The following is a 26,605-nucleotide window of genomic DNA, read 5'->3' on the forward strand; positions in this document are numbered from 1 at the left end:
CAATCCAATAAAATAGGATTTAGGTGAGGAGATCAAAAGTGGGTTCAGCTAAAATACTGCATTCCACACTTGAGTGAGTTTATTTACTCTTCAGGGGACTGAAATATTTTACTATTGGCCAACCAAGGGGAAGGAACAGTGCAGTTGAGTTGGGTGTGGAAGATCTGCTCTTACACAGCCTCTCTGAACTGTTAGCCAAATGAAAGCTAACAGTGCTCTGCCCCTCCTGCTTTCCAAGTGGGCCACTCTCAATCCCTGATTCTGAGCAGACTGGGCTGGGTTTTGTCTTCAGTGGAGAGCAGATGCAAATACATTTTGAAGGCAATTAGAGTATTTTTATTCTGGCTCACAATAAACTGCAAGCACAATACAATTCCTAGCACGAGGTTGAAGGTTATTTACTACGATTATATGCCACATGTGATTAATCTCTTCCCCCACTTGCTATTCTTTTTATTAGCAAGATTTCAAATGTCCAGGGGGATCTCTCCAGAATTCTGCAGGGTCAGATTTAAAAGGCTGAAAACCCTTAGCACAGGTGGCTGTGTGTGAATACACTGCCTTAACAAGGTGTTCTTGCTGCTCTCAGGTGACCTGCATCTCCCCCCAGGGTTCCCAGCAGCAGCTTCCCTGCCATCCTGGAGATCAGCACATCCCCAAGAAGTGTGTGCCCGTTATCATTTAGCCATTTTCCCCCTGCAGTCCTCTGACAGCGTTGCTCTAACAAGATGATAAATGACAGAAAAGAGAAGGGAACGCACAGGGCCCATTATTCCCCAGCAGAAAGGAACGTGTTAAACATCACTTGTCTTCCCTTGGAGAGCGCTGAGCTCGCTGTGGAACGTGGCTCTGTCCTCCTCCATGGCCATGTGTCCCTGTCACCTTCACTTTCATTTTGGGTGTGCTCCTGCAGCTGCCCAGAAGTGCAGAGGCAGCCAGGTGGAAAGAGCAGCTGGTGTGCTCTGTGTCCAGCAGCACAGAGATTGCTCACACAGGCTTGCTCAGAAGGCAAACAGAGCCCCAGACGGTCTGGAGTCAAGGATGGGAGGTGGGCACGGAGAGGGGAAGAGCAGGATGGTGTTTGGGAGGGCAGCCCCGTGCACAGGTTAGTTTGTGCTCACTGAGGGACCAACACCCTGGACCCAAAGTGGAGTGTGATGTGTTCTTCCACCAGTTTGGTGGGAGACTCCTGGAGACCTGTGTGAGCCTGGGAAAATGCTGCAGGAAACTGAGATGATGGAAAAGGGGCTTTGCTTTGCACCTGCTGACACCTGCTCAGTTAATTCTTTTCCAAGGACAATTTTATGATGTCATGCAAGCCGGAAGCCAACATTCTGTGGCCAACCTTGTCCTCAGTGTCCTTTCCTGTGGCTACAGTAGTGAATTTTGCTGCAGAAGAGCTCTTGGTTTAATTCACTGTGCCTGCAGCTTTAAGGTTAGAACAGAGTATAGACAAGGTGATAATTATTGCTCTGAAGCTCTCCTGGAGAAGGCAACGTTCCATTAACATTAAAAACAAATCCAGGAGAAGGGGATGAAGAAATGCATTCACCTTGTTACTTCTCCATGATCAAAAGACACTTGCCTAACCCCAAAATCTAATTGTCACATGATTAAAAATGCATGAGATCTCCTGAACGTGGAAAAGATTGTGTGTAGAAGCACCAATACTTGACTGAAATGCATAATTAATACCTTCTCTCAGCCTCATGTGGAAACACAAGACCAACAGGGGCAGCTCCAAGGGACAACCTCAAGTTTTTGTACCAAGGCAGCTGATTAGTGACACAATGCTGATAACTTTTCACTTCTAGACAAGAAAAAAGAAGTTTGAAGCTTATCTGTAAGTTTTGAGGGGTCTTGGATATATCTGAGCAGCCAATGAGTTAAAAAAACTTCACGCAGCCCTACGCACATCCCTTATTTGAATTTACGATAAATTTTTACTTACCAAAAACTTATTTGGCGTGTAACAAATGGCACATTGAAAGTGGCCATCGAGTGTAGAAAATGCTGTGCTTGCTGCTGAGGGGTGTGATGTGTTCACCAGAGCCCACCCTGCTCGTGCAGAACTTCCAGGGATCCAGAAAAGACAACGGACAACGCTTCCATAGGTTCAACTGTAAATGATGCCTTTATATTGTACCCAGTGCACACAGAACACTGCTGCTCTCTTTTGCCACAGTAATTCAGGAAAATACTCAGAATACGGATTAATTTGAAGCCTGTAAAAAATACAGTTCAGTATTGGACCAAGCGTAACTGCCTTGGTAGTTTTAATCTTAATTTCTGCTTTTGGAGGAACATTAATCCAAATAATTTTTTTTTTTTCAAGTATATCCCAAGATTCAACTGGTTTATTTCAGTTTGGTAGCACTGAGGTTTTTTTGTCCTAACTGATGGTTATGACAGCTAAATGTCAGCTTCATTTCTGTCTTAGCTCAGAATATAAACAGAAAAGCATACAAAAAGGAAAATGTCCTGTTACACACTCTGTGGATTATTCTTGCTGTGAACCTTATGCCAAACAGTTTGGATTCTGCATGTGACTCTCAGTCCAAAAGCCATGCTGAGACATTTTTCTCAATAAATTATTTTCCATATTTTGCCTCTAGTGCAGAGAAAACACTGCTATTAACATAAATGCATAAAAAAACCCCTGAACCTGGAACTCCATTTCATCAAGAAAAAAACCCCACGATATTTTTATATAACATTTTGGATATATTTTATGTCAAAACATGATCACCAGTCAAACTAGTGACATCTAAACCCAATACATTATTGTGACTTCTAAAATAAAAAAAATCAGAACAAAACTAAATTTATTATAGCTCTGCCTTCATTAAACACCGTGTGTTGGTGATTTAAACACAACAAAACTCTAGTAATTCTTCAAAAGTGTCTACTAAATAGAATAAAAAGAATAAGAGAACAATTAACATTTAGTCTGTTACATTAAAAAATTGGATGTACATACTCCTATTGCCTGTTAGCTTTACCTAAGCCTTCAACTACTACAAAAATAATAATAATAATAATAATTAAAAAAAAAAAAAAAAGGAAAACTCATTGTTGAAAGTCAAAAACATTCAAATCAGTTGATACAACATTACAGTACAGTCAGCTAACATCATTCAGGGTCGAGTCCTCAGACCAGGGTGACAAACCTGGTTCACTGCAGGTCCAAAACTGAGGGTTAGCTCGGTGTCACCCTGCCCCGTGATGGCTCTGGGAGAACAGGGTCAGAAACCCGGGCTCACCCAGCCTCTCCTTCTTTTTATTCAGCACTGGAGTTAGGACAGTGTTAAGTTTAGCACAAAAAAAAATTAAAAAAAAAATAAAAAAAGAGAAAAGAAAAAAAAAGGAAAAAAACCCAAAAAGATAAAATAAACAGAGAAGTGGAAGCTAGGTGAAGCTGCCATTTGTGTCAACCCATTGCGATACGCTATACTAAAAAATCCTGAAATATCCACCTGTCCTCACCGCTCTGCCACGGGCTAGCAAAGTCAAAAATACAAAAGTCTTCAACTCGTCGTTTTTGCAGAATAAAGCAAAAAAGTCTTTGTGCTCCTTACTACCAGAAGCAAAATATCCTCTGAGTTACCACATGTAATAGCTTCTGGATGTGTCGACTTGGGTCGGCTTGGTCTCTGCAGAGCCGTCCTTGTCTTTTTCACTGTCGCCTTCCCAGAGATTAATAAGAGGAGGGTAGAGCTCGTTCAGGGGGATCGAAGAGGTCTTTTGCATATATTTTTTCAAGGAGTGGTGGTAGTTTTTCCTCTTAAACCTTTTTGCAATGTAAACGGAGACGGAGGCGAGGCTGATGACAGCAAACATGGATCCCATCACCGCTGCCAGGGCCGTGCTGGTCTCCTGGTCAGAGATATCCAGCGCAAACGCCGCGTTCTTGGTCGTGACGTTGACACAGGACCTCTGTGTTTGCTGGTGGATGTTGGACACTGTCAGACACACTTCGTAATCCGTAGAGGGCTGTAAATGCGTGAGGTTGTATTCGTGGACGTCCACAGGGACCCTGGCGGTGTAGGTGATGTGGGGGTTGTCAATCTTCATGGTGGCCGATGACCATTTGAGGTTGGACGTCATGACGTTGGAATTGACTTTCCAAGAAACCAGGATGGAGTGGGATTCGGCTTGTTTGACGTAGATCTTCAGCACCTGGGTGCCATCCAGGAGGGTCCCGTTCACCCGGATGGTGGCCACCCTCGTGTCAGCCCCTTCTATGTTCTGAGCGACGCAGGTGTATCTCCCGGAGTCCTCGACCTGGATGTTGGAGATTTCCAAGGTGCCCTCACCGCTCAGCTTGTATTTGTCAGAGAGGCTTTCCACGGTGACCTTATTGCCCAGAGGAGTGACCCAGTAGATTTCCGGCTCCGGTTCCGCCATGGCCCGGCAATCCAAGAACACCGTCATGCCGACGTCCAGGTTCAGGTGATTGGGAAAGGTCTCGTGAGAGATCATTGGAAGACATTGCTCGTTGGAGTCCTGTATCAGCACTTCCTTCACCTGCTGTCCCCGGTACTCCGGAGGCATGGCACAGAACATGGAGAGCGGCTCCATGAAGCGGATGTTGGTTTTGTTGGAGTTGATCCAGTGGATGACGCAGTCGCACCTGAGCGGGTTGCTGTGGATGCTGATCTCACGCAGGTTGGGGAGGGACTCCACTGTCTTTTGGTAGACTGCGTTCAGGGCGTTGTTGTTGAGCATCAGGCTCTCCAGGGCAGGGACGTTGCGGAAGGCCAGGCGATGGATGTAAGACAGCTTTGGGTTGTTGGTGGCTTCCAGCTTGGTGAGCTCCGGCAGGTTGTCCAGCGCGTACCTATCGACGGACACCAGCTCCCCCATGTTGTTGATCCCAAGCTCCTTCAATCTCAGCATGTTTTTAAAATCCCCCTCTTGGATTTTATGGATCGGGTTTTTGTTGAGATCCAGGAATTTTAAATTGGGAACTTTCTCAAGTGCAAGCTGAGGAACTTTTACCAATTTGTTGTCATAAAATGAAAGGCTTTCGAGACTGTCCAAGCCTACCAAGGCATTGCCAGGAATGTCTGTGAGGTACATACCTGCCAGAACTAGGCTCCTTAAGTTTGAGAGTGGTTTGAAATTCATGTCAAGTATTCCAATCACCGGGTTTTCTCCAATCATGAGAATCTCTAAGTTGGGAGTAGAATCAAACCAACGGCTGTCAATAACCTTTAATTTGTTGGAGTTGAGGTGTAATCTCAGAAGGTTCTTCAGGCCAGAGAAGGCGTTTGCAGAAATGCTGCTGATCTGGTTGTGATTTATGTAGAGCTCCTGCAGATTGCAGAGGTCTTGCAGGCAGTAGTCAGTCATCTCCGTGATCTGGTTCTCCTCCAGGTGCAGCGTCGTAAGCTGAGTGAGATTGGAGAGCCCCACATCTCTGATACTTGTGAAGTTATTTTGTGAAAAATCCAATTCTGTCAAGTTAAAGAGCTGTTGGAGCTCCTCCGTGGTCTTTGCAATGTTGTTGCTTTGTAACAGAAGGACCTGGGTGTCACTGGAGAGGTTGCTGGGGATTTTTGTTAACCGGAGGTCGTTGCAGTCAACTGTGGTGGCTTCCCTGTACGTTGACTGTGGTGTAAACCAGGGCCTGATTTCACAGACACAAAGCTGTGGACATTCGTTGCTCTGTATGGAAGACTCAGTTAATGAATTCATTAACAATTCTAGCACCAAGTGGCACACAGTTAAAACAACTCTAACCTTTGCCATGCTGGCCAGCGAGGGCGGGGTTCAGCTCCCCGGCCCCTAAAATCCCCACGGAGGAAGAGGGTGATCCCCTATCAGGCTGAAAATGTAAAGCTTGATATTTAAGGTGAAAGGTTCGGACATCCAGAAAGGTGAAAGATGATTTTCTGAGTTTAGTGATGTTATGCTCCGAAGACTCTCAGCTGCTCCTCAGTGTTTTAGAATCTTCTGCAAATCAGTGCCTGAAGATGGTCCTGAAAGCAGATTAGGGTATATGTTAGGCTCAGCTCATATATAGTTCAGCTATTATTTAATTTCTTCAACCTCTGAAAGAAAATACCTGAAAACAGTCATCATTTTAACAGTAATCTCTAACAAAAGTCCCGATCTGGTGTAGCTAAATGATGTGGGGTTTGGAACTCTCTCCTTCTTGGGGCTTACATGAGAAATCTCCGAGTGAATTATCTAAAAACAAAACTTTGGGATGGATACCTTTCAGTTTTCCCCAGCAGGAGTTGTGTGAATGGCTTGGGAATGCTGAGGGTGGAGGGTGAGCACAGTGGGGTCTCAGACGAGTGTAACATCCCTGTCCCTAAGGCTCAGATTTCAGAGTGGAATTTTAAGGCTCAGGAAGCTGCTGGTTTAGGAGTTAGTGAAGCTAAATGAACTTTGCCAAAATTTATCCGCGTTAATCAAATCAGTTCCAGATAACGGCTTAAGATTTAATCCAGCTCAGCACCAAACAATAACAGTAAATTTGATTAAATGAATGTAGTGCCCTTATTTCAGCTGTTTGTACTGCATTGTGAGCGTATGAACTGCTCACCACAATCCCAAATCGCTGTGGAAGCCCCACGTTTGTATCTGCTTAGCCTGAAGTTGTTCATGCAAGAGTGCATTTAAATTAACCCAGCCGTGTCCAGGCACCTCAGAACATCTGGGGTATCGTGAGGCTTTGAACACATATTCCAGGAAAATCTCGCAGTGAAATCTTTCTCCTCTTCCCTTCATCAGAAAATCACTCTGGTGAGTGCAGCTGAGACTTCTCGAACAAAAGGTTGGGGTTTTTATGTAACTAAAATAATCAGGTTGTGCTGGATGGATTCCCAATCCCTTACAAGTGTCCAAGGCCAGGTTGGATGGGGCTTGGAGCAACCTGGGATAGTGGAAGGTGACAGGAGGTGGAACTGGATGGGCTTTAAGGTCCCTCCCAACCCAAACCATTCTGTGATATCTGAAAAGATGAAATGACATATTTTTCAATCAGAACGCAGCGAAGCTTCAACCAAGTCACAGCCCACAAAAGATGGTACTATATAAAATATATAAAACTAAACACAGCTTCTAAAATAGATTTAAAGTACTCCTCTGGATAGTGGTGCCAGGAATCCCATTTGTACAACACTTATTTCTAAATCTGATCATATTAAATAATGAAATTACCATGTTTTATTTTAGATGACTGTGTAGTGAGTGCTGTAGGCAGAACACACCCAACAGCATTTTTATTATTTATTTTTATATTGTTATTCTGTGGTTGTGCTTTGGAGGAAGGGGAAGAGGAATGGGACTCAGGACACATTTGACCCTGTTGAGTTGGATTTTCTCTCTGGGAGCTGAGACTTGAATGAGAGCTGAGCAGACTCTGCTGGAGGGGGAAAAACCAACTGTAGGACCAACATTCCTTCCCAAATAACTTCCAACTGATGGAAGAATTGCCTAAGACTGTATCAAAAAATAAATCCTCCTGGCAGTGCAATAGTGGGGAATATGTTAGCACGGAGTGATGAGGAGGCTGGCACAGCCTGAGCTGTGCTGACTCTTGATGGATGCTTCCCTCCACGGCAACACATTTGTAGCAGACCCAAACCAGCCAATTCTAGGGAAATTGATGGCATCCGAGGTTTAATTGATTTAATTGCAGATTTTCACACGGCAGCGTGGTGCAGTGAATAATGCAGGCAGTGCTTCCCCCCATCACAATCCCAGACAGGTACAGGAGGAGCTCTGAGCTGCTGTGGGCTGTCCCCTCTCACAGGGACAGCATTGCTCCCAACATTCCTGCCTCTGGAATTTCTCCTGTGACTTCTCAGTGCATGAAGAGAAGGGACTTGGAGCCTTACGAGGGCCCTAATGATGTTTTACTACTGCCTTAGCTCTGGTGTAGCTGTATGAATCATGTAATGCTTTAAAAACCAAACTGCCTGAAAAAAAAGACTTCAAAGGTTCTTTTAAAATATGTAGGAGCATGTCGAGATGTTGCAACGAAAAAAAATCAAATTCCATCTTTGTTGAATATTTATATCCTCTTAGTTGCATGTTACAGTTATTGTTCATCCTTGCTAAGAAGGCATTTGTGGGTTTATTGACCAGAGTTCTGGGTTTATGATCACTGTAAATATATGATTTTACAAGTTCCTAGTGGCTCGTTCTCTTCCGTAGCTATTTTCTACTGCAAACGGATTTAATTTTCTTTTAACTGCGAATGTTCTTTAGAAACAACCCACCCATTGCTCTCCTCAGTCTCTCCTGGCTCAGGACAGCTCGGGTGAAGCTGGAAATGAAATTCCAGGGCCATCAGGGTGAATTCTGAGCAGCCCCATGTGCCCCAGCCCTATCAGTGCTGGTGAGTGGCAGCCCAGGGACAACCCGAGTCATGGGCTTTGGTTTTAGCCACTTGTGGTGTGTCAAACCCCATCCACAGCCCTGATCAGAGCTAGAGGCAGCAGAGCAGCCACCAAAAGCCACCCCTTTGCCCCAGGATCCTCCAGGACTGATCCCAGACACCTCTGCAGTGTTGGGTGTCACAGACACTGAGGGTGTGAAGGGAGGCTTTTAGCATTCCCTGCCTTCCCCCTCGTTTGTTGGATTCGTATTTTCTGCTGTTCCAACCCACAACAGCAGTTGTAACAGCTGGTAACTTGATATCAGCAGAAATAATGGCTAATTTTATGTGAGAGATATGGAGGGAATTATTTTACTCCAAGCTAATTAAATGCATTTTCCATGGCACTGCTCAGTATCCAGTGCAGGGAGAAGCCACATTTCTGTCACCAGCAAATCCACAGCAGCTGCCTGGGTTTGTTCCTGTTCCCTGAGGGCAGAAACAGGAGAGTCATTCCTGTGTCCCATCCTGGATATGCCATGGAGAGGTCTACCTCTTCCCTTTCCACCTAAATTCTGAAAAATGGTCAGTACTGAGAGTTAGTTTGGGTAAAATAATGAGGGTGGGTGTTTGGTTATGGAGTAGAAGATCCTTCATTTCAGTTTTCCTTGGGAAGAAGTGTGCCCTGGCAGCCACGGCCTCACTGGTGGCTCTGAGTGAGTTTGGTTGGTTGGGTGACAGGAAGGAAAAGTACATTTAAACCTCCAGTGCAGGAAGAGGAGAATATGAAGGGACAAGCATGAAATAAGCTGTTCATTAAAAGCGTTCACAGTTAACCTGCCAACTAAAAAGAAGAGATATTAAAACCATTTTTGCTTGGTAATAGGAAAACAAAGTGTTGTCACTCCCCTGACAACTGTATTAATGGTCACTATTAAAATTCGCTGAAAGGAGCAACAATCTTGTTTGCACGTGGATATCTGGGTGCCTTTTGGAACAGTGATGCTGCCACAGCAAATCCTCCCTCTGCACAGCTCCCTGGCTCGTTCTGGCAGAATTTCTTTTCTGTTGCAGCAGCATCAGCCCAGATTTTGGTCGGCAGCCACCTGCGCTGAGTGTGCCCAGGTAAAAGTTGGAGGGATCAGACACACGAAGGAATTACCTCAGGCTAAGACAAGCAATTTATTCTGCAGTTGCTGTGAGGCAGAAACACACGCTGATCTTTCCTCCCCTCTCTCTGCAGAAACATCATCCCAGGCTGAGCCTCAGTACCTGAGCTGCGTGTTGGAAAATTGTCTGTCCTAATGATGACTGGTGCATCCCCAGCACCACCACGCTGTGGGAAAGCCTTTGCCATCCCTCAGGAAAAGCTCTCCTGGCTCAGCAGAGGGGTGAATGCAGGTGGGGCACTGCCCAGGGACCTGGAGCAGGCTTGGTGCCCAACTGGGAGAACTGGAATGCGGAATTCAGGCTGGGATCAGCACAGATCCAGGCTCTGCCACGTCCCTCTGCAGTGGGACAAGAGGAAGGGGCAGGAATTGATGCCCAGAAAGTTCCAGCTGAGCAAGAGGCAGAACTTTCCCTGTGCAGTGCCCAGCCCTGAACAGACTGTGCAGAGAGGGGCTGGAGTCTGCTCCCTGGGGAAATTCCAGACCTGTGCCCTGGGATGGCGCTGCTGGAGCACTCAGTGTGGTCCCTTCCAGCCCAAACCATCCTGTGACTGTGGAAGAGCTTGTTTGGGACAGGGGAACACTGGAGCTGGGCTGGGAAAGATCTGTGGGTGCTGGAAGCCCCTCTGGAGCTCAGGGATCACTGCCCTGCTGGTTAAGGCAGCTGGGCAGGTTTAGGGAAAGGGTTTGAGGGGTCTGTGCTGGAGCTAAAACCTGTCCTGCCCTGCTCTGACCTTCAGCAAGGCCTTTGCACCTCTGCATCCCCCATTTTTCATGGCTAAAACAGGGATTTGTGCCAGGCTCAGGTGAGCCAGCACCTCTGGCCAGGCTTTAGGAGGGAGAGGAACCAAACAGGAGCCACCCCCTAAATCACAGCACTGAGCTCAACACTAAACCCAGGCTAAAACCAGGTTTGAAGTCAGGCTTGCTCCAGTCAAAAGCATCAGTGACCTTGGACATCCTAGAGAAAAGAGGACTTGGAGTTTAATAACCAGGACTTTTCCAGCCAACCCGCAGAACGGGCTCCTTTCCCAGGAATTAAATTTACAAGTGCAATCCTGTGTATTTAGAGAAATATTGAGGAATCGTGCTGGATAATAAGCCTTTTATAGGGAGGTTTTTAAAGTCTCCGGTGTCATCAGGAAATAAGCTATTTACAGGTCTTGAATTGTGGAAAATACAGAAAAAAAATCAAGCTGAAAATGATGACAGTTGAAAGAGCTTGAAAAAAAATCTGAACGTGGGAGCTGGGTATTAAAGGGAAACACAGAAAGCAGGGCCTGTAGGACATGTAATAATGGTATAAAGCCTCCAAACACATCCTCAGGGATTGATAATATTTGAGGTTTGGTTTTTTTTTTTCCCCCCTGCAAATCATGCTTACTTTTTCTTCTCATCTGTACATACATTTCATCAAAATAAAGTCTCTGTTTAATTTTGGGGAAAGCTCTGGTGAGAAGGCAATTTGCTGTATCTCGAGACAACCTTAGCATGCTTTATCTGTGCTCTTTTGAAAAATACTACTCTTATCTCCACCAAAGAACTGCAAAGAGCCTCCTATTCATAACGTCTGCGCTGCAGAAACAGCACATTGCAGCCTGGAAATTTGTAATTTCTTCGGGCTTATTCTTAAGGCTCGCATCTGATACAGTATTTTTTCATTAAAATATTGAAGTAAATTTGCAAGAGAGGGAAAAATGGTTTTCATTCACAGACTGCTCTGGAGTGCAAGGGGCTGGATCCCCTGCAGGGCCCATCAAATCCACCACAGAATTGCAACCCAGTTTCTGGCAACTGCTGGAAAATCTCTCACAGATCACCATTAACCAGTCATATTAGAAACATCAGGAATAATACGGGCTTGCCAAAGAGTGGGTTGTCAAATTATAGAGGCTGTTTGCTTTAGGAGAGGGGAAAAAAAAAAACCTCTCAAACCACTTCACAGCCTTGAAACCTGCCGGGTGAGATGTGTTTGTGCAGCAGGAATATTCTTTTGTTAGGAACACAAATTATTATCAGCTTTTTTTACTACGTTTCTCTTCATGAATGAGTTTCATCTCGGGGCACTGTGGGCTGTTCTCTTGTCCTGCTACTGGCGCTCAATGTGAAGGCAAAGCTTTGATTCCATTTGATGGAGAAGAATCTCATCTGTGAGCACAGATTAGATCAGCATTTCTGAGAGTCACCCCATTCCACTGCTGGGTGAAGATCCAGTTCCCTGAGACCTTCCTTGGAGCTCTTTCCTTCTGCCTGCCCTGCAGGTGATGGAGAGCAAACCTCTGGTATGTGCTTTCCTTCCCTCCTGCCCCAACCCATCCCCAGCCCTCTATTTTAAATGCAAAGGAGGAGGGAAACCTCCTTGGTTTTAGTACAGTATCTAAAATTTCCAGAGCATAACTCATTTGGGAAGACTTCTTTCAGCTATTTCTTGCCTGTCATGTATCTGCTGGTTGATGAATGAGAGAGGATCAAAGCTAGAGAAATTCTGCTTTGGTTTCTTGCCATACTTCAAGAGTAGAAATGGATTGAGTCCTGGCATATTTGGGATCCTGGAACCACGAGGAAGGATCTGAGCACCTTGGAACCCCCAGGGGCACCTCCCTCCTGAGGATTTCATGTAGAGCAGCTCAGAAAATCTCTGCTTCTTGTTATCTGTCAAAATCAGCACAATTCAAACAAAAAGCTAAAAAAAAAAAAAAAAATAAAAGAGAAATGGAAGAGGACAAAAAGGGCATGAAGAGATTTGGGTTGGATTTTGGAGTAGAATTCCCTTTTGTTTTTTTTGACCACTCTGAGAGCCAAGGAGCTTGGCCAGTGGAAGCAAAGTGTTCCTAATAGCAAAAGAAGGAGCACACAAGGAATATTTTTAACCAGGAGAAACCAGAGATGCCAGAACTCCAGAGGATTTCTCCTGCAGTAACAGAAAATCCTTTTCCTCCCTTTTTTTGCTGACTGGCTCCTGGCAGTGTGATTATTTTGCTTCCTACACAGTTCTAGATCAAACTCCAGTTCCGTGAGTCACTCAGGATCCCCCACAGTTGGGAAAGACCCCGGTGTGTACGTGGTTGTTACTACCACAGAGGATGCCAAAAAACCCTGTGCCTGATAAATCCCAACCACAATGAGTCAGGAGCTCTGGAGGTATTTATAAATCAACACAATGGTGCTGGCTGTAGGGAATGCAGAAGGCTTGTTATTAAAAATTATATCTGCATGGAGCTTCAATTGCTTAGCTTCAATCAAGGGAAAAAAAAAAAGTTCTTTTTCTGGTTCTTGTTACACTCTGTTTTGATAGTTCTGTTTCCTGTGGCTGTAATGTGTGGTAGCTTTTCAATTATTAGTGATTAAGTATGAAACTGTATTTTACTATTAGCCTAGATCTATATCTACATAGTTTGTACATGTAATGTGCTGACACAGACTTCAGCCCTTAGAATAAAAACAGACTTTTATTGATTTTTTTTTTCCCTGAGTTTTATGCTTACAAAATCCAATTCTCTGTTTCTGAGCTCTATGCATTTAAATGTTAATAGAGCCATGCATTGAGTTGGCTGGTGTGGGGAGATCTGATAGGAAAGACTGTGAGCATACCACTACCAAAATAAATGGATTTAGCATGGGAGGTGCTGAGATCTAATAGAAAAGCTGTTAGCACCAAGACAAAGATCTGGAACTCAACCAAGCCGGGCAGGGAGAGAACTAATTCCATTAAGTGGCCACAGATTTGGGTTTGGAACTGCTCTGAACCAAAGCTTTACCCTGACCTGAGGGAAAGGCTCTTTTCTCTCCGGTTCTGCTGCTGTATCCCATGACCCTTCCCCTCCCCATGAGTTTTTCTGCGTTTCTGCTACGTGAAATAGTTGTTCCCCACCACAATTTGATCCTAAAATTCGGGCAGCATTGCCATGGGATCAGGGCAGGAAGGCTCAGTCAGACTGGGAGTGGTGGAAACCTTCACAGCCTGGATTTAACCTCTTCTCTTCATCTCAGGTGTCACCTGCACCCTGATGCTTTGTTCCCTGCAGAAAAGAGTCTTGCTTTGAGTCGTTTATGAGGTTAAGAAAGAGAGAAATGACATCCTGTGGAATGTTTTGTGTGTTTAAGGACAGGCTCTCCTCAGGCTGGTCATGGCCACATTTTGGGTTTTCCATGGACTCTTTCTTCCGTCAGTGCTTGCAAAACACAGAGGCACTAAAATTTCTGCCTATTGCAGAAAGGAAAGTGTTTTTTTTTCCTCTCAAAATTTTAAGTTACTGATGCTTTCTAGATAAAATCTTCACCTATTACAGCGATTCATTTGGGCATGATAACACTTAATTTATATAAAGCAGACTTGTTGCACTTAAAGGGGGCAGAGAGAGAAAGGAAAACAGATTTGTCAATGAACTTAGAAAAAACACTGACCTGGTTTTAACTTGGTGCCTTTTACTACAATGAGCCCATTTTAAAGACAGGTTTTCCAGCAGCAATTACAAAACTTCATTTTTGCAACGGCTCGCTCACTTATGGCAAAGAGAAGTTATCTTTAAGTGCATTTAAAAGTCACTGGTGGCCCTCTGGTAGCATCAATATTTACTCTATTTCTGTTAGAATGATGGATCATTTGTAATTTAAAAATTTAACAAGGCCAATCAGCAGCTCATCTGCATCGCAGTAATTGTATGCAGCACATTAGCAAGGTATGAATTTATTAGGGAGTTTTGGACTTGCTTAATCAAATAAATGATACGATGCATGAAATAACAGAAAATGAAGGATTCATTACATAAAAGATAAACATTTTCAAATTACGAAGAGATAATCCAAGCTTTGATTGATATTTTATTAAAACAAGGCAGAACGTTATTCTGCCAAACTTTGGACAAGCTCAGGGGTTCTCTCTGAATAAGTTTTAGGTGTTTTGTAGGAATTCCTTAGGATATAATCTGTCAGATTCCAGTGTGGAGGAGGAACCCAGGGACCATCTCCCATGAATTTAAATGCCCACGAGGTTTCTCCAGCCCACGAGTGTTCTCTTTAAAGCAGGATCAAATCAGCAGCAGTGACCTCAGGTGAAATTCTCCAGTGGCAGGGCTGGAGCTCTGGCAGTGCCACAGGTGGAGCTCCTCTCTCCAGCTTGGAGAAGTGTTTGTTGGCCATGGAGGGATCTGGGTTTGGTCTCCCCCTGTCAGGTGTGTGGCACAGAAATGTGTGTGTGTCACCTTTGGGGTGACTCCCAGCTGATCCCAGGGCTGGGATGTGTCCCTGCTCACCCAGGAGTGCTTTGGGACTCCCCTCTGGTGGGAACTGGGCTGTACTGGGACGGCTCCCAGCAGTGGGAATGAGCTGTGGGTGCCTCTGGAGTGTGGGGAGACCCCACCCCAACATCTCCCTGGGGTTCTGCTCCCTCCCAGGCCCAGCACAGGAGCAGCAGCAGGGTGGGACTGCCACTGCAGCCACCCCAGTGCTGGCTCCCCCAGCCAGGCAAACCCTGCCAGGCACCTCCAGGGGGGCTTGGCTTCCAAAAAGCCCCCGGTTCTCCTGCTCTAATCCAAGCTGACACATGCCCAAATTGCTGGAATGGCCAGAGTTAGTTAAATTAAACACCTGGAAGTGAGATGCTGGCTGACAACCTCTGAAATTCCTAATTAAAAGCCCCCCAAGTAAGGTTTGCCTCTGTGTTGAACTGCTTTGAGCTGGGAATTATTCAGGGAAAAGACTTCCCTGTGTGACCACTGAGGACTCAAGGGCAAAGAAAATTCTGTAGTAAGGCTGCTGTACCCAATAAAATGAGGGAAAGAGCTGCTTCTTCGTGGCACTTTTATAACTTCAGTGCATTCTCACGACAGCACCCTGGTAAATATTTCAGTTAATTCAACTTGCTTTGCCTGGTTGTTCTGTTAGTTAAAAAGGGAAGAAAAAGGCAATACTGCACTGCAAATACTCCATCTTTAGAAACTGTGCTCCAGGTAAAAACCAGGTCCTGTGCCTTTAATGATTCAGCCTGATGGAACATCAAGGAAACGCTGCCTTGTAACACGAAATTAAGGTCTTATGAAATAGAAGGCCAAGTTGTAAAAATATTTTGCAGCAGAAGTTAAGAGCAGAGACTAATTCTCGTCTCCCTGATACCACAGACTTGTCCTGCCTTCACCAGGGGAGAATTAGGCCAATCCAAAATAGGCCAATCCAGCATTTTTTTTCTTCTGTGCCACACGTAGAAAAAAGCAAAAGACGACATCTAAAGAGCAAAACAAAATTTGAATAAAGCAGCAGGGTTTGAAGCAGCAAAGAACAAGAATAAGAGAGTGGGGTTCAGAAGAACTTTCACCTGGGGAGCTCTCAGCCCTCCACGGAGGCGTGTTCAGCTCCCACCTTATGCAGTCCATTTAATGAAGGGTTTAATTACTCAGCTGCAGGGAAAGAACCAGACTGGCAAAGGCTTTGAGTATCTCAAGCACATCTGCAGTGAGTGTTTCTTATCCAAGTGGTCTCTGTGAGTCCCCTTAGGCCCTCCAAATCTTAGAGAAACTCCATTATTTAATAATTAAGTACAAGCCAACAAAACCCAAGTTCCTAAGCCAGCTCAGTGATTTTTCTTGACTCTTGTTCATCTTCCCACGTGTTAATGGCAGAGACAAACCAGAGCATGGGAATATTTGTAGTGGGTTTCCTTGGATTTCTGTTCTGGCATGGGGCTCTGGCTGCTTCCCCACCTCTCCACTCTCCCAGGAGCCCCCCAGGCTCCTAACCCAGACAAACCATCCCAGCTCCAAAGCCCCCTTTTGTGTAGAACTCACAGATTATTTTTGGGAAAGATGTGTTTAAGGCCTGACCTTGTTAAATGACTTAACTGCTCTGGGGATTCTCAATTCCTGGGAGCATCCAGGGTCTCCAGGCTGGCAGTTCCAGCTGGAAGGGGATGCAGGGATCAGCCCTGGGGAGGCTGGAGCTCAGGCTCCCTGTCCATGAGCCTTATACAAACAGAGAGGAGGAGGAGGAGGAGGAGGGATGGATTTATGTGCTTCCAAAAAAAAAAAAAAAAACCAAAAAAACTTTACATAGATTTTCTTCAGTTCTGTGTCTACAAAATGTCTGCCAGGAAAAAAAAAAAAAAATCTGGAGCTTGGCAGGATGAAGCCTCACACGTGTATTGTTCGTGTAGCTATGGTAACCTACAAATGCCACCAGTGTTTCCATTTCATACACAAATGAGGGGACAGCTGTGGGGACCACATGTCTGCCAAGGGAATAATATATGTGAACTAGGATGGCTTGGTCAGAAAATTACAACTCATCTATATTAATCAGGGCTTCAAAGCCCAGGCACCTCCGTGGTGACAAAGTGCACAGGAAAGACAGAAGGGTTTTTATTTTGGGAGAATTTTGGCTCCTCCGTAAATATTTGCAGCATCTTGCTACTTTGCTGGTTGAAAAAGACACTAAAATAAATACTGTTCAACCAGAGCTGTTCTATAAACATCACTTAACTCTTTTCTTTGGGTTTTGTTTGTTTGGGTTTGTTTTTTGCTTTTTCTTGGTGGCTGATCCTGGTCTGAGCCTGACACAAAGCCAGACCTGGGACCAGGCAAGTCCCTCACCTGGGGGAGGAGCAGCTCCAAAAGAGACAGAAATAATGGGACTCAGAGCTTGGTGAACAAAGCCCCTGTTTTTATACTCATCGACATCATTAACAGAAAGAAGAGATTCAAAAAAAAATCCATAGGAGAAACTAAAAAAAAAAAAAAAAGGTTTAAAAATCTTGTTCAAACGCCGATGAGCCTCTATCGCCCCTAACAACAACAAGAAGAAATCTGCAGACCCAACGATGCCAACAAACCCCATTTCCAGTGACCATTAAGCCGTGCAGGCTGCAGCAGCAGCAGGACTTGACCGCTGTTATGATTCATCCAAGGTGTTTTAAGTGTCCCTACAAAAAAAAAAAAAAAAAAAAAAGGCAAAAAAAAAAAAGCAAAAAGAAAAAAGCAGAAGCCGTGGAGCGAGCGGGGATCTGCCGCCCTCCTTGGCAGCAGCAGCACAGGCAGGCTGCAGCAGGAATCCAGCACAGAGAGGATGAGGAAAAGTTTTTCCCTCTGTTTTTCTGCAGTGCCACGTTACTGGATGGGAGTGAGATGAGACAAAGGCTGCAGCATCCATCCCCTCCTCTGCCCACAGCAACGAGCTGGGCTCCCAGCACGGGCACCAGGGGAATTAGGGAGGAGGAGGAGGATGATGATGAAAGCTTTAACCACTGCTTGTTGTAATTATCCCATTTGCTCCACGAGCTGGAACCAAACACGCTCAGAGAATAATGGAATCACAGACTGGTTTGGGTTGGGAGGGATCTGAAATCCCATCCAGTGCCATGGCAGGGACACCTGCCACTGTCCCCAAGCCCCAGTGTCCAGCCTGGCCTTGGACATCCCAGGGATCCAGGGGCAGCCCCAGCTGCTCTGGGCACCCTGTGCCAGGGCTCTGTTCCCTGTGAGGTCAGAGTGAACAGAAGTTTCTTTTTTCAGCCTGAATTTGGATGGGCTCAGCGTTACTTATGGCAGTAAAAAAAGATCCTTCACAGTTCACAGGAAAAGTTATCCTTCTGTAATTGTCCAGCTTAATGCAAAATCCCATTTCCTTCAACCATCAGTAGTAGTAGCAGTGTTATCATGTCTGTTCTGGGTAAATGGAAAAGGCTTTATGGTCATCACAGTAACGGGTCTATTAAAGTCCAAAATGCCTACTGAGAGAGGTAATTTTATATGAGCTACATAAAATGTTGTGCAGGTAACTTTGAACTGCTGAGATCAAAGTTAAACTGGAGCTCTTGTCCCGGAGCAGAGGCTGCAGAGCAGAGGGACAGGGACACCAGGGGCTGGCCCAGGGGAAGAGCCTGACCAGGCAGAACCATCCTGGCTCTCTTCACTACTCCCATCTGGGATGCTCCGTGCACTGCTTTGTCCCTCTCAGTGTGTCTGTCTTTTAAATTAATTTAAACTCCGACTCGTAAGACTTTGGGACACAGTTTGGTCAGATCCTTTGGGCAGCAACTGCTGTTGGGTGTGCCTTCGGTCATTCAAAGCTCTGTGATGTCCCTGCGGGTACATCTGACCTACGACAGGTTTATGATCTTCTTCACAAATAGCGGGTTCCTTTTATTGGGATCCTTTAAGTCTTAAAGGTTTCCAAACTAGTTTTTATTGAAGGGATCATTACTTGGGAGCTCTCGCCCAGCTCCAGGGCGAGAACACAAAGCACCCTGTGTGTGATCTCTCACCTTCGGACAACATCACTGTCTGCTTGGAGTTTAATTTAATTCTGTTCTTTTCCCTTCCATCGAGAGAATAACTTGGGAGGGGGAGAGAGAATTAACTTGGGAGGGGGAGAGAGAATTAACTTGGGAGGGGGAGAGAGAATTAACTTGGGAGGGGGAGAGAGAATTAACTTGGGAGGGGGAGAGAGAATTAACTGGGGAGGGGGAGAGAGAATTAACTGGGGAGGGAGAGAGAGAGAATAACTTGGGAGGGGGAGAGAGAGAGAATAACTTGGGAGGGGGAGAGAGAATTAACTGGGGAGGGAGAGAGAGAATAACTTGGGAGGGGGAGAGAGAGAGAGAATAACTTGGGAGGGGGAGAGAGAGAGAGAATAACTTGGGAGGGGGAGAGAGAGAATAACTTGGGAGGGGGAGAGAGAGAATAACTTGGGAGGGGGAGAGAGAGAATAACTTGGGAGGGGGAGAGAGAGAATAACTTGGGAGGGGGAGAGAGAGAATAACTTGGGAGGGGGAGAGAGAGAATAACTTGGGAGGGGGAGAGAGAGAATTAACTTGGGGGGGAGAGCGAAAATCGCAGGCGAACATCTGTCGTGCGGCCCCGGCAGGGCTGAGCCGGCGGCACAATGCGCCTCGCTGCCGTCGCTGCTCTGGCAGGGACCGGCCCCGCGCTCAAAGGGCCCTTTGACAGCGGCGACAAAGGGGCGACAGCGGGGCCGGTCCCTTTGTCCCCCGGAGCCGGGGACTCCCAGCCCCGGGAATGCTGCCGCTGCCCCGCGCTTCTCCCCGCACCCTTGGGGCGGCACAGCTCCGGGGGAGCCCCGCCAAGGGCAGGTGCGGAGCCGGCCGCGGAGGGGACCCGGGAGCATCCCTGCGCCGCCCTGCGCCCTGCCGCGGCCGGTCCCGCAGCGCCCCGCGCACAAAAGCCGCGGCCCCGCTCACACTGCGCCTTTATGCCGCTTTCTGAAGGGCCATTGTCACACTGAAGGCTCCTTGTCTCCTCGCATTCCTCCGGGTGAATGGATGAGGCAGGACATCTGCCGGGATCCGCTCCCATTCGCATGCAAATGGGGGGACGCGGGCAGCGCTGCCGCACCGCACCGCCGGGACCGGCCGCTGCCCTCCGGACCCCCGATGGACCGCAAACCGGCCCGGGGAGAGCGGGGCACCGGCACGCAGGAGGACGAGGAGGAGGAGAGCGATGCTGCAGCCGATCCCCGCAGCCCCGGAGGAGCGAGGCGGCCGCAGCCCCGGGGCGGTCCCGGCGCGGAGCCACCGAAACCCCGCAGCCCTCGGGGACTCCCCCGGGGGACACCGGGGCCGCGTCCGCCGCCGCAAACTTTGCTCTGTGGCCGGGCCGCGGCGCACATCCCCGGAGCGGAGCCCCGACACCCGCGGCGCTCCCGCAGCCGCCGCTCCCTCCCCCGAGCCCGGCGGACGCACTCACCGCCGGCCGGGCGCTGCCGCCGTTCTCCCCCGGGGCTGCACATCCGCCGCGGTGCCACGGCGCCGGGATGCGGGGAGGGATGGATGGACGAAGGGATGGATGGATAGCCGGAGGGATGGAGCGGTCCCTCCGTGCCCGCCGCCCGCCCCCAGCGCAGCGCCAGCGGTGCCGGTGCCGCCCGCTCTGAGCCGCCGCCGGCGCGCACCTGGGAAGGCGCCGCGGGTCAGCTGACGGGCCGCGCTCCCATTGGCTGCGGCCCGCGCGGCACCGCCACGGGGGCGGGGTCACGGTTAGCCCCGCCCACTGCCCCGCCCCCTGAGCGCCCCGCCCCCGGCCGCGGGGTGAGCCCGGCCAGCGCCGCTCGGGTCCGGGAGAGCATCCCTCCCTTCATCCATATATCCCTCCGTCCTTCCTTTGGATCCGGGAGAGCATCCCTCCCTTCATCCATATATCCGTCCGTCCTTCCTTCCTTTGGATCCAGGAGAACAGCCCTCCCTTCATTCATATATCCATCCTTCCTTTGGATCCGGGAGAACAGCCCTCCCTTCATCCATATATCCGTCCGTCCTTCCTTTGGATCCGGGAGAGCATCCCTCCCTTCATCCATATGTCCGTCCGTCCTTTCTTCCTTTGGATCCGGGAGAACAGCCCTCCCTTCATCCATAAATCCGTCCTTCCTTTGGATCCGGGAGAGCATCCCTCCCTTCATCCATATATCCGTCCGTCCTTCCTTCCTTTGGATCCGGGAGAACAGCCCTCCCTTCATTCCATCCATCCTTCCTTCCTTTGGATCCGGGAGAGCATCCCTCCCTTCATCTATTTATCCGTCCGTCCTTCCTTTGGATCCGGGAGAACAGCCCTCCCTTCATCCATATATCCATCCGTCCTTTCTTCCTTTGGATCCGGGAGAGCATCCCTCCCTTCATCCATATATCCATCCGTCCTTCCTTTGGATCCGGGAGAACATCCCTCCCTTCATCCATATATCCGTCCGTCCTTCCTTTGGATCCGGGAGAACAGCCCTCCTTTCCTTCCTTCCATCCTTCCTTCTTTGGATCCAGGGTTAACATCCCTCCTCCCTTCCTTCTTTCCTTTCGATCCAGGGTTAACATCCCTCCCTTCCTTCTGTCCATCCATCCAGCCTTCCTTTGGATCCATCCAGCAGAACAGCCCTCCTCCCTTCTTTCCTTTGGATCCAGGGAGAATATTCCTTCCTCTCTTCCTTCCTTCCCTCCTCCCTTCCTTCCTTCCTTCCATTCTTTGGATCCAGAGTGAATGTTCCTTCCTCCCATCCTTTCCATCCAGGGTTAAAAGCTCCTTCCATCATTCAGCTTCAGGGTTAACCCCCACATTCTCTCCTCCCGACCTTGCTCTTCCCCACTTCTCTGGCCGAGTTCCCAGCGTTGAGGAACTGGCTGAATCCTCACGTCGGGTCTTAGGCACAGTTTTAGTCTGTGCCAGACAAGGAATTTGTGGCTGAAGCTGTGGCAGTGATATAAAAGTCAGCTTTTCTTCATGCCATAAAACCTTTATTTCCTGATATTTGATCATTCACTCAACCAACAGCAAGGAAACCTGTGGCAGGATGGGGCTGTGCTGCCTCATCCCTGTGCCCTTTATTAAGGTCATGGAAATTCTATGCTTTTATTGACAGACACCCCAAAAGCACGTGGGATATTCTTCATTTTCCTGCTCTGCACAAAATATTACAATCCTGTGGGCAGAGTTTGCTGAGCACTGGGTGAAAAGGCCCTGATGGCCATGACAGGCAGAGCTCAGCACCTCCTGCAGGCACGTCCCAAAGTGCTGCCTTCTCAGGAAATTATTTTAAAGATTGGTTTGATGCTTTTGAATATGAGTTAACAGTAAGTTAAATATGTAGCAAATACAGTTTGCAGTCAATGCTTCAGATTTCCTCCTGAGGCGATGAATTTTGTTCTGAGAGCCCAGAAGGTCACTTGGGTAACAGTAAAAGTGAAGTTTTTCATACATAAGGAAATTGAATTTTCAGAAGGAGCTCATCAATGTTGTCCAAAATGACACTTTTCCTTTCACAGGGGCTGTTCTCATCCATCTGGATGTTCCTTTCCCATCTATCACTTACTCCTGATGAGGAAATAATGCAACAGCAGATGCATCCTGGAAAACCCAGTGTTTTGAGCAGCTTCAGGTCTTTGTTTCAGGGCAGGGAATTTATTTTCACTTTCTTAGCAGAGTAGATCTATCCTTGAAAGGCAGAAACCTGATGGACCTAAAACCTCCCTGCAAACAAAAAAAAAAAGGAGGAGAAATACAACGAGCAGTAAAATTTTACAGCCTTAAGCTGGTGTCTTCATTTCTAGGCAGTTTTCACAACATCAAAACACCGGGAATGAGAATAATGTTGAGATGGAAGTTAAAACATCTTTCATTCCCACAGATGAGTGCTTGAGTGCAGGAAGGAGCCCTGTGAGTTGATGGTTTAGCCAAGGTTCCTCCCTCAGGCTGGGAGGTCTCAGGAGGAGCTGCTGCTCTTAGGGAAGGTTTACACCCAGGCTGAAGGGTGGTGGATTTTCCTCTCCGTGTCATCTTTCACAGACTGCACGAGTTGAGGAACAAGCTCAGCCAATATTTTCCTGTCAGGTAGAACTGAGTACTCCTCCAAAACATTCCAGCTCAAGCAGCTTTAAAGAGAAGGTTCCAGGAAAACAGGAGATTTCCCACTGTTTGGGCTTTTTGATTGCCTCTTTGTTCTCCTCTCCTCCTGTGCCCTGTGGCTTCATCCCCTCGTTCCTGCGTTGTCTCTCCATTCAGCTGCTTTCGTGGTCCATCTCTGTCCCAGAAGTGCAGCGAAGGGAGTGTGACTTTTGCTGCTGTTCCCGTGCTCAGTCCTGTTCCTGCCCTGGACCTGTTTGCAGCTCTGGGACAGAGTCCTGGCATTTTGGACAGAAGGCCTTAAAACCTTTAACAAGGTCTAAATAACTTCAATATTGAAACAATTGAGCCTTGGGTGACCTGTCACGCACATCCCTGCCTTTTCTCTCTGCAGCAGACATCCTGCCATTAAGCTGCTTAGCATCCTGAGTGTGTGCATAATCCATTTCCCTGAACTGTGCCACGGGATCCTGGTGTGCCATTCTGTCCAGAAATACAAACTGGGAGGTGCTAACGAGTGGGGATAACAGGTACAAGGGGCAACCATTGGAAATAAAAGAGATTTGCCGCCGGAGAGGTAAAAATCTTGCTCTGTCCAGACAGCAGCAGGTCCTGATGGTTGGGAGATTGGAATAAGGCTGTGGACTCAGTTTGGAGCAGTCAGAATTTTTGGAGGAGATGTAGGCCTTGCAGAAGGCTGCTGGGTGAGTTAAACAGAGGTATTGCAGTCTGTGTGTTGTGCCAGCAGTTCCTTGGTGTGCCGGACACTTTTTGTCAGCCAGGTGAAGCCAGAGAGGTTTCTCCTCGCTCACGTTTTGGATGTGGACACTGATTTTTTCAGAACTGCCTGAATGTGCTGGGTTGATTTAAAAAGGCACCACCACAGCCCAAATCAGTGACTGGCCATTTGCATAATGCCTTCCCCATTATGCATGCGGGTGCAATAATCGCATGCACAACTGCTGTTTTGCCATTGCAGGTGCAGCAGAGCTCACGTCTGCATGGGCTGCACAAACATCTGGGCGTGGGCAGCACCATGGGGCTGCTCCAGAGCCTGGGGATTGCAGATTTTGTCTTGTCCTGGATCCCTCTCCCTGGAATTCCACGTGTGTTCCAGGGGAATTGCAGCAGCTCTCCAGCAGCAAAGGCTGTTGTGGTCCACCCTTGGTGGTAGTGACAATATGGGAGGCAGGTGGGAACATCTGGATGGTTTTATTTAGGGAATTCTGTAAGAAGGAGCTAAAAATGACACCCAGCAGTGTTTCTAAAGCAGGTCAGACGTTTCACACGCTGTTCCATCTCACTTCTCTTATGCATTATTAATTGGGAAGCTCCTCCTCGTGGCTGATGTATCTTTCCCCAAATGATCTGTCCTGTGAATGTTTCATTAGGAGGGACTCTAATCTCATTTCATCACTCTGCAAGAAACCCCCCAAAGCTTCTTAGAAAGCCAAAGCTCCTTAAAGACAAGTGAGGAGTTTCACAGTGAGCACATCATTTGTGTTTATTGCAAGAGTCAATGAGCTAACACACGGAGCATCAAACTCCTGTCCACTCCAGCCCCGGCAGGTGCTAATGGATGAACAGCCATGGGAACATCTTTCTGCCTCTGCTGACAGCAGAAGTGATGCCCTGTGTGTTCCCAGCCATCCTGGAGCAGAGGTGCTGCACACACAGGGCACCTCTCACAGGTGGAGGCTTAACTCGGCTTTAAGAGCTGGATTTACAATTCCTTATGACCAGGAATTGAAGGAGCTTCCCTGGGCAGCAGAGGGAAGCTGCTCAGCTGCTGCTTCCCATATGGCCAGCTCAAAACCCAGCTCCTGGTCCCCTTTGCTCACCCTGAGCTCTCCATTTTATTTTGACCATGTCAAAGAATTTAATATTTCTTTTTAAGTACTTTTTTTTTTTTTTTTTTTTTCCTGTGGCTGGTTTATGGAAACTTTCTTAGTGGGAAATGAACTTGGGAATTCCTGGAGCTGATGAGGAATTGAGCTGATATCTGTAGCTCTACAGATCTGCACTGTAAAGAGAAATCCCCCACTGGGTGTTCCTTGGGCAAATTAAGACCTTTTTAGCTCAGAATTTCTGTGCATTAACATTGGAATTCGCATCTCAATGGCTGTGGTTTGAGGATTGTTTCCTGATTTGGTGTGAAATAAATGAAATTCCTCTGCAGCACGTAAATTTACATCTCTAATATCTTGACAGTGTGTTTGCTGCATAGTGACACGTTTAAAAACACAAACACACCGACCCCATCCTTTACTGCCTTCCATCTGCCTCTGAGACAAAGGTCTGTGCTCAGGGACGAGCAGCGTGAAGGTCAAAGGTTTGTGCTCAGGAAAGAGCAGCGTGGAGGTGAAGCAGGTAAAGCTGCTGCTTTGTCCTTCCCACGAGTGTGGAAGGACCAGAGGCTGCTGTAAATCCATTTCACTCAAGAGATCAGCGATGTGCAACCAAAATCTTGTGCTCACGGTCAGTGGATACAGCAGGAATTTGGAGACTTATATGTATTAATGAATATATTTTGTGTGTGTGTGTGTTGGGGGCTGGGCAGGACTATTTTGTAGCAGGTAAAGCGATAAATCTGTTTTAACAGAAATCATTTTAATTGCAAGTTTGTCCCCTGTGTGTATGGGTGACAGTTCCTGGAGCTCACAGGAGCCCTGGGCTGGGATGGACACAGAAGGGACCTGGAGTTTGGATTCAGGAGGTGTTGATTGAGTTCTTGGGGCTGTCACACACACGGACACTGGCTGAGCTGTGAAACTGCTCCTGCTCTGTGAAATGAGGGCCCAGAGGTTTTGGATTTCCCTCTCCCACCTGCTGTGGATGGAGTCTGGACAAGTCACAGTCCCCTGGTCTCTCTCCCCGGGAGGAAGCACAGCCCCTGCTCTGAGAAGTGTATTTCACGCGGCACAGCCCGAACTGCAGCTCTATTAATACAAAGATAAACAGAATTTAAATTCAGTTTGACCTCCTGTGGCAGCTGTGACAAAGCGTGGCGTGTTTGGAGCCCGGATACAATTATTTGGAATTGCTAAACAGCACACTTCAGTCATGACCTTTAGCTGGCACCGAGGCCAGAGGAGGGCCCTGATTTTAACTTCTGAACTGCAAATCACCCCGTTGGAAGGAGACTTCAGAAGCCATTATAATCACAGGGAATGTCTGAAAGTGTGTGGAGGCTATAAGCAAAATATTTATTTTACACACTTGTCTGCATTTAAGCCATAAATCTGTCTACTATGAGAGTGTTTTACTGGTGTAGAGAAGACAAGTAAGCTGAGATCATAGCAGACATGTCCTATAAGGCTTTACTGAAAATCACTGCTTTTTAATCCCTTTATCCCTGTTATTTCCTACCACTGTGAAAATCCAGCAGCAGGGAAAGCTGGCACAGTGTAGGACAGATGCATAATATGTAATGCTAAGCAGGCAAAAATCCCTCTGTTTGTCTAATGCTCCGAACACATTAGAAATGTCAATGTTACTGCCGGGTGTCCTACATAAACACAAATAAATTATCAATACTCAGCCGAGTGTTGCAAACCTTTGTTGGATGTTTGGCGTCTTGACGCCAATGAATCATCTTCTAATGAGTCGGTGGAAAATGTCCCTGCTCCAGGCAGAGGGTTGGGAGGAGTTGATCTGAAAGGTCCATCCCAACCCATTCTCCAGGATGATTAAAATCACCCAGAGAAGTTGGTCTGGCTTGTTTCTCTGAAGAGCAGGTACCACACGAGTGGCGGTACAGAACTGAACTGTGCACT

General features: G+C 47.3%; 1 protein-coding gene across 1 annotated transcript; it reads right to left on the minus strand.

Moving 5' to 3' along the window:
• Nucleotides 1-2,113: 2,113 nt before the first annotated feature.
• Nucleotides 2,114-20,245, minus strand: LRRN1 (leucine rich repeat neuronal 1). The gene is made up of 2 exons (XM_066327151.1): nt 20,196-20,245; nt 2,114-5,984 (listed from the first exon to the last, which is right to left on the minus strand). The coding sequence occupies exon 2, from the start codon at nt 5,752-5,754 to the stop codon at nt 3,604-3,606; it is 2,151 nt and encodes a 716-aa protein (XP_066183248.1). The 5' UTR covers nt 5,755-5,984; nt 20,196-20,245; the 3' UTR covers nt 2,114-3,603.
• Between the last annotated feature and the right edge of the window lie 6,360 nt (nt 20,246-26,605).

The sequence above is a fragment of the Sylvia atricapilla genome, chromosome 11, assembly GCF_009819655.1.
Source record: "Sylvia atricapilla isolate bSylAtr1 chromosome 11, bSylAtr1.pri, whole genome shotgun sequence".
NCBI classification, from domain to species: Eukaryota; Metazoa; Chordata; class Aves; order Passeriformes; family Sylviidae; genus Sylvia; species Sylvia atricapilla.

Bases quoted from the DNA above. Each gene is read 5' to 3' on its own strand.
- LRRN1 (XM_066327151.1), bottom strand. From the start codon at position 5,754: ATGGCAAAGGTTAGAGTTGTTTTAACTGTGTGCCACTTGGTGCTAGAA.